Source organism: Miscanthus floridulus, chromosome 3 (genome assembly GCF_019320115.1).
Source record: "Miscanthus floridulus cultivar M001 chromosome 3, ASM1932011v1, whole genome shotgun sequence".
Classification (NCBI taxonomy): Eukaryota; Viridiplantae; Streptophyta; class Magnoliopsida; order Poales; family Poaceae; genus Miscanthus; species Miscanthus floridulus.
Genome location: NC_089582.1, coordinates 23618462 through 23626359, shown reverse-complemented (window position 1 = coordinate 23626359; position 7898 = coordinate 23618462). Strand labels below are relative to the sequence as shown.

Genomic DNA, 7898 nt, shown 5'->3' with positions numbered 1-7898 from the left:
TTATTAGGTTCCTGCCATATTTTTTCAATTAAAAAATATCATAAGCATTTTAAAATAACTTTTAACCGTTGGAAAAGAGGCAATTTAACGGTCTCGTGAATTAAAAGAGACAATTTATCTAATTCTAGAGCTCGAGGCCACGATAATTCATCTAGCGAGCCAGACCGTACTTTTTTCCCTTCCACGGCAGAGAAGGCAGGGATACAAAGCCTGGCCCACGTAACTCCTGGTAGGCACCAACGTGCAGGGTGCGTGTAGATCCGTTGCATGGCCCCATCCAGCGAGCCAGTTCTCCCTCCCTACTTCCCTCCTCCGATCTAGCAAGGCCCATTGGACTCTGGCCGAGTGAACCATTTGGGCCCGCTTAACCGTTGCCTGGTCCCCTGCTCCGCCCGCCCACATGCGTTGCCGCCGCGTCCGGTGGCGTGAACCGTGAAGCCAAGCCAAGTGACGACCCCCGTCTCTCTCCGTCTGCTTCCCTTTGGCTTTCTCAGTCAGCTACTGTAAGCTACGTTGAACACCAACACCAAGGCCTGTGCGTGTTCCATTGTCCCCCTCCCCCACGAAACGAGAAGAGAAGCCATGGATGGCGACGGTTCCAATGCGGATGCAACACCGCACATGGAGGATGCCAAGCCATGTCGTGTTCACGCAGCAGTCATCGCGTGTGTTGTTATTGCAGTGTCTGGGTCGAAAAGGATCGGATACGGCTCTGTACTTGATAAATCCACAACGATTGGCTCATATGATCATTATCATCGTAGATGCGGTTTCCTATTTGCGCCCTCGTATTTTTTCAGCCAACGAACAGTACTTTTCTCTCATAACAAATCAGCCAACAATACTTTTAGCCAAACGAACAGGACATTACTATTTTATTTGGTTTAATTTAACTTATTGTGCCGCGGAACCTACTTACACGATTAGGACTTGAGAGGAATGGTGGGTTCAGTGCATCATTTCATTTCTTCTCTTCATCAGCAAACGCAAATCTCGAGTGACCTGACGCGGGAGCAATGATGCAAAAGGTTGCTGAGACAGTAGCCCGCCAGCCTCCTTTTGATCCGAAAGACTGATGCGAAGCGTAAAAGGGTGCACTGTTGCAGGCTCGCTCTCTCGCTTGCCTGCTCCAGCCTCCAGGGCCACACGCACGAACCCAGCAGAATCCAAAGCTGTGGTTTTTCATTCAGAAATATATACAAGTGCGGTGTGGGGAACACAGACATTTTTCAAATGCCCAGGAAAATGATGAGAACAGAATCCCACCCCCCACGTACAGCATCATCATGAAATTCGAAACCCCCTTTGTCCTCTGAAATGTGGGATTTTTTCCCCTTTCCAGAATCATGTCTTGTTGTTCCTGTGAAACTTGTGTAAAATTCTGAGCTCCAGGGGGGGGGCAAGGAACGGCGATGGAGTTTGCAGTTTGAACCCCACCACACACACACACACACACTTGACGCGATTTCATTTCATTCACATCGAAAATCTTTGCTTCATGTCAGCGTCGTACTGTCGTGCTAGCACCAGCAGCATCAATCACCAATCCACCAAACTTCATCAGGAAACCTGTTCCGATTGATTGATAGATAGGTACATGGATGGATCATGGATGGAAGCATGTGTCATGTGTTGTATCTTTGCATGGGTTTTGACATGGACATCTAAACTAGCAACATATATACATCACACACATACATTGTACGTGACAAACCAACCACTCAAAACACATCCAGTAGAGATTAGATAACTACTAATGCAAGTAGAAGGAGAGAGCAATCGTAGTAATTATAATTACTACTACCACTAATTAGAAGCGGCGGAGACGAGAAGGTAATTCACTGGGCTGGGCGGGCGCGCTAATGGACGGACAACGGATCGCCGCCGCCGCCTACTACAAGCAGAGCGGGCACATGACGAGGCCGTTCTCGTTGCACCCACGGCACCGCCCGCCGTTGAACACCTTCCGGCTGCCGTCGCACTCGCCGCACACCACGAACCTGAGCCCCCCGCACGCTTCGCACCTGCGCTTCTTCTCCGTCTCTTCTCCTCCTCCCGCACCCGCGGCGCACGACAGCGGCAGCAGCGGGGCGAGGCGTCCCTCCTCGTGGAGCGCCAGCACCTGGGCGGCGCCGCCGACGTCGCGGCCGCGCACGAAGAGGCGCGGCGGGACGGCGCCCTTCTCCCCGGCCAGGGACCACAGCTGGTCCCGGAGGCCGCGGTCCATGGACACGTCCCGCTCCTGGAACGGCGCGCCCAGGTTCTCCAGCAGCGCGCGCAGGACGTTGCAGTCCTCGAACGTGCGCCGCACGCCGCGGAGCGTCGTCGTGTACAGCACCACCACGGACTCCCCGCCCGGCGGGCACCGCGCGGGGAACCCCAGCAGCGGGTCGGGTTCGGGTGGCGCTGGCGCGGGCGACGCGCGGCCGCCGCCGTACTGGTCGTCCTGGGCGTCCACCAGCTCCCACGCGTCCAGCGGCTCCGCGGAGGAGGGCCGGCGGCGGTGGTGGGACTTGGTGGGCGGCGTATCCGGCTCCCGCGCGTCGAAGAAGGGCGCGTCGTCGGACAGGGCGTCGCCGCCGCCGTGGTACTGGTGGGCGGCGGGCTTCGTCGGGGACGGCGGCGGGGAGTCCGCCGCGCCGTCGGGCCCGGCCGCCTTGAGCGCGCGCAGGATGCGCGCCTTGAGGGTCTTGATGATCATGGCGCCTGGGCGGAATGGACTCTTTCGGTCGGCGCTGGGCCGCTTGGCTGGTGATGGGGTAGAGACTTGAGACCTCGATTCGATCGCGTGCGTCGCGGCTGGCGCTTTCTTGTCTCGCTTTGCCTGGTGGTGGGGAGAGTGGGGAGGAAGAAGAGGTGGTGGAGCCGTGGAGGCAGGCCGCGCGACCCTGCCTTTTAACCGCTTCGCACCATTCCGTTGAAAGGTCGTTCACGGTCGGGCCGTGGCAGGAAACGGAAGCACCAACATCTTGTTAAAAACGGTTCACGAACAACAACGACGGCATGCAAGCCATTTCAGAGTTGACAATGACATGGAAAATTCTATTTTGTGTGCTCTGACTTGAAGAAAATCTGACAGGTGAGCGTCTCCTTCGTAATGTATTTTTTCTCGAAATTTTTAGTGCGCGCATACAGGGTTCGGCTATGGATATTGTGGGATACAGACACATTCACATGCGACGTTTTCTAACAAAGTTTAGTCAGCCTGTTCGCTTGTTCGTAAACGATCGTAAATTTCCAGCCGGGAACAGTGTTTTTCTCTCACACCAAACCAGCCAGCAGTAAATAATCCACGATACGATACGGCCTCCCGAACAGGCTGTATCATTATGATACATTGATACAATGACTTGTTAATGTATAATATCTATAATATTATTACACGTGGACGAATTTTATGAAATTTTATATTAATAATATGGCCACAGGCTTACAACGATGCAGAACGGAGTTCCACTTCAGTTCCTGTTTTCTCCTCTTAAAATTCTATGTACCAAACAGAAATAACCAAAACATTTGAGTTTTGAGTTGGACTACCTCCTACTGGATGACAATTCAATTGAATTAACCTACTCATACTTACCATACTGACAGTCAGGTACAACTGCAATTCTTAGCTGTCCATGTACAGATTTTCTATATGGCCCGTGGCTACCATACAAACAGGTATAGTCAATGGCAAGCGTACACCCAAACCGGCTTCAGTTCAGCGTGTAGACATACATCCCATCAAGCGTGCAGAGTTCCATTACATGATATCAGACTTTGTTTTATTGTGATGTTCAACTCTGGATAAAACGTCTTAGTTGAACACAAGTTCCGCGACACGGACAAAGCATACATGGACCTCGACACTGGGACTTATAAGATACAGAGTGGTTTACATAATTACATCATCCATGGGCTACTTCTGGTGCTCAGCTCAGACGCATTCAGCTGGACGCGACGAACCCAATGCTGAACCCGAACGAGATGCAGCTCAGTTCCTCATTTTCGTCCCCAAGTATCTTCATGTAGATCGTGTAAGAGCCCTGCAACGGAGCAGAATCACGCATGAACAAAGTCGACTAATACTAATTCGATTCGATGTGTCAGAGGTATCAGGTATGCTATCTATCAGGTCCTAAGAAAATACAACAAAGGAATCTGGGATTTCCTAAACAGGATTTAAATGTGTGATGCTGGATGTCGCAGAGATCTCACCGGTGGAGTGAATCCTGGTAATGTCTGCTCATGAGATAGCACGAAGTCACCAGTTGCTGGACAGGAAGTCTCTCCACAGATGTCGCGAGTTTCCGAGTGGACGTAGAAGAAGAAATATTTAACATCGATTTGCAGCTTCCCCTTCTCAATGGTTTTATCTGAAAATTCATGGAAACCATGATCTTTTTTGCGAGCATATATAAGGCATGATTTTGACACTAAAAAAACTAGACCCCGTTCCCATCATAACATGATTTGACGCTCATATGATAACTTAGATCACTAAAATGAATGCAAACAGTGGAGTCTTTTATAAATAATAAGATTAATCAAACAAGGGCGGGCCTGGTGCAAGCGGTAGAGTCTTACCACCTGTGACCGGAAGGTCCCGGGTTCGAGTCGCGGTCTCCTCGCATTGCACAGGCGAGGGTAAGGCTTGCCACTAACACCCTTCCCCAGACCCCGCACAGAGCAGGAGCTCTCTGCACTGGGTACGCCCTTTAAACAAGGTTCATGAATTTCTCGCACACTGCACTGCAGCTACGCCACATGCAAATAATTGATGCAGGTGTCTGACTTGCCACGGGGCTCACATATGTGACATGTTCAACTATTTTAAAATACTTCCGAGAACTAAATAAATCAGGTACAGTAGTTGGTATCAGTGAGACTGAATACTTTTCCAGTTCCAAATTTTGGATGAGTCACTTAGTACATGACTAAATATTCTGCATATGCCAGTATGGTGGCACTTACCATGTCACGGACGGAATATTACTATGGCGACACTAGAGGACAAATTACTCTGCGATCTTTATTACTACACTCCGAAAAACCAGTCAGTCATACCATAACTTGCCATGTGAAGGGCAGGACACGAAACACGAAGATGACTCAATTAGATGGATCCTTCGTATTATATTTTACTTTTTCAAAACTGGGTTAAAGATGCTACTTCTTAGGTGCAATCAATGACTAAGTTGCTTTATCCTGTTGCTCCTTCATAGAAATACCACAGTTCTGTTCAAAAGAAGTTTGCTGAACATAAGCTAAACAGATTCAACAGAGGAACTGAAGAGGCACAAAACCTACCAACTATATGAACCACTAAACAGAGAATGTCAAAACATTATATGCCATGTTAAGATAATGTTACACATGGATGAATTATTCTCAACAATGTTCCAGGCAGCACTAGCAACCTATTATTTCTCAAAGCCAAGTGGCAGGACAAAGTATTGTTCCCTGTTGTAGCCTTGCAGACTTAATGTGATGCCTGGACACATCAAAGCAAGCAACCTTACTACTTCACAAGGATTTATACCATACTGGATTGTAGTGGTTCACTATGGTACCAAAAGATATCATAACAAGCAATCCTACGCTTCAGAAATATTTTGGGTGATGGTGTCATGCAAAGGACTATTTTAAGTATAGCTTTGTACATGACTGGAATTAATAGCAAAAAGCTACATGCAGAGACTTTGAACTATCAGATGTAGTCTTAAGAGAAACTGTAGCCACTCACAGGGGCGGCGGCAGGGGTATTCCTCGGAATACCCAAGATTTTGATCAAACAAACAAATATTTATGTTATGTGTAAGTATATTTGCCTTGCATTACTGAAGAAAGCTAGAAAGGCAAAGAAATTCCACATCCACACCAAATACTCCTTGCTGCCAAATACCCTGGTGCAACATTCTGTCTCAACCACTGGCCACTCACACTTTTGAGTCTGCAAACACCCTACTAAGACTCAACAGTATTCCAGCACTGTTGGCATAACATGGAACCTTCCCATGTAGGCCATAACATGGAACCTTCCCATAGCATGGTTTGAAGAGTTACAAACAAGAACTAAAAAGGTGTTGCTAAGAACCCCAACTATTAGCTAAAAGTACACAAGGGCACGCAGAAACCAAACCGAAAATAGCACTGCACATGCACAAGAAAAAATTGCGTCCAGCTGCACACCAGCAAACCCAAGGCAGTACTACAGCTCCAAAGTTGAATACTAGCGAAATTCAATTGAACTTAGTACTAGTATGCAGCGGCGGATCCAAAGGGGGTGCTGGGGGGGGGGGGCTCCAGCCCCCCCTAATGGCTTGATTTCAAGCCTAATTACTGTAGCAAAAGCTTGATTTCACCATTAAATCTTCATGTAAATCAACATCTCCATTGTTTTAGCCCCCCTTATCCTGCATCGTGCATCCGCCACTGCTAGTATGATTCTACGAAGTTCATCCCAAGTACTACAATAAATTCACTGAACAAAGTCTTCAACTACTCCTGCAACCTCAACACCTCAAAAAATATTCCCCGAAGAGCCTGGTAATTTGTCAGCAGTACAGTAAGGACAAATAAAACAGGAAAAATACCAATCCCTAATAGCGCAGGACATGCACAGGAAATTACACCCAGCAACAGCACCCAAAGGTACTAGTACCCCTACAAACTTAAATAATCTAGGAAAATTCCAACTAAATACAGTCCTCTGCCAAACTTTTTTTGATTGGCAATTACTAATTCCCTTCGTAGTCCTAAGTACGTATGCCAAATTCATCGCGGAATAAAATACCCAACTACTCCGTACTCCTACAGCAGTAAGTAACATCAGCAAACATGAGACGACGGGGCTTCAGCCAAGTCAACAATACCAGTAGAAGCGGAGATCTTGAAAGTGGCGGGCTGGCCGGGTTCGACCGGATCGGGCACGATCTGCACCCCGCTGACCTTCACCGGGTAGTCCTTTTTACCTGCAGGCCACACCAAGAACAGATTGCAATTACAGCAGCTCTGCGAAGCCTCGCGAAATCTGCAGCTCCGCTCCCGAGGACCCAGACGGAGCGGGGGGGCGCGGAGGCGGGGATACTCACTGCAGTAATCGACGTCGGTGGCGACCGAGGCGGCCGGGAGGAGGAGCAGGCATGCGGCGAGGACGAGGACGAGGCGGGTCTGCTTGCTCGCCATGGCGACGGCTCGAGGCTGCGTTGCGTGCGGTGGGAGGACTGCTTTGTGAGGGGAGAGATTTTCGGGGTGGGGTTTTATAAAAAAAAAATGTGTAGATAGAGTAGAAAGGGAAGTTCGTTTTCTTCGACCGTGCTCTTTTGACTTATGGGCATTCGGTGGCCTGGAATCTGAATTGTGGGGCCGGAACATCTTTCTTTGCGTGGTTAAGAAATTTCTCAGGCTCAATCTGCTTGTTGGGTGACGTGGCTAAGGGGAGGGTCTCCTCTCTCTTCTTGATCTTGTTGTTCTTTGCGTCTAGTATTAATCTTTGGATTATCGTTAGCTCAAAATGTACTAAAATTTTTACTTCTTTTTAATCGAATACATGTCCCAACGACACGCTCGCGAAAAAAGCTAATTGAAAGAGTTCCAAACTGAGAATTGTGTTTGGAGACATTCTTGTTTTGTATTTCCTTTTGCCATGTTACACTTGGAAAAACAATATTACCTGTATGTAGGTTGAAGTGTATTGATAATGTACTTTATTAAACCCAACATGGGATATGTTTTAATAGTGTATTTTGTAGCATAGATGTTAATAATTTTTTTATCAAATTGATCAAAGTAAATACTTAGAAGAAAACTAAAGTACCTTGCATTTTCTATGGCTATTAGGTGTAGAAAAGAAAGAAAAATAGGTAAGCTAGTCCAACTCAAAGTGGTTGGCTTTCATTTCGCTTGGGAAT

The 7898-nt window shown here is 48.0% G+C and overlaps 2 protein-coding genes across 2 annotated transcripts; both read right to left on the bottom strand.

Annotated features, from left to right (window-relative positions):
- Positions 1–1657: 1657 nt before the first annotated feature.
- LOC136541455 (uncharacterized protein At3g28850-like) lies at positions 1658–3193 on the bottom strand. The gene has a single exon (XM_066533349.1). It carries the CDS (start codon positions 2699–2701, stop codon positions 1895–1897), a length of 807 nt encoding a protein of 268 aa, XP_066389446.1. The 5' UTR covers positions 2702–3193; the 3' UTR covers positions 1658–1894.
- A 555-nt stretch (positions 3194–3748) lies between these two features.
- LOC136541456 (uncharacterized) lies at positions 3749–7235 on the bottom strand. The gene is made up of 4 exons (XM_066533350.1): positions 7080–7235; positions 6861–6959; positions 4204–4361; positions 3749–4031 (listed from the first exon to the last, which is right to left on the bottom strand). The coding sequence occupies exons 1-4, from the start codon at positions 7171–7173 to the stop codon at positions 3933–3935; spliced, it is 450 nt and encodes a 149-aa protein (XP_066389447.1). The 5' UTR covers positions 7174–7235; the 3' UTR covers positions 3749–3932.
- Between the last annotated feature and the right edge of the window lie 663 nt (positions 7236–7898).

Excerpts from the sequence above, each read along its gene's own strand:
- LOC136541456 (XM_066533350.1), bottom strand. The coding sequence starts at position 7,173 with ATGGCGAGCAAGCAGACCCGCCTCGTCCTCGTCCTCGCCGCATGCCTG. Across the intron at positions 4,362-6,860 it reads CAAGATCTCCGCTTCTACTG|ATAAAACCATTGAGAAGGGG; the intron begins GTATTGTTGACT and ends ATGAATTTTCAG. Across the intron at positions 4,032-4,203 it reads TACCAGGATTCACTCCACCG|GGCTCTTACACGATCTACAT; the intron begins GTGAGATCTCTG and ends GCTCCGTTGCAG.
- LOC136541455 (XM_066533349.1), bottom strand. The coding sequence starts at position 2,701 with ATGATCATCAAGACCCTCAAGGCGCGCATCCTGCGCGCGCTCAAGGCG.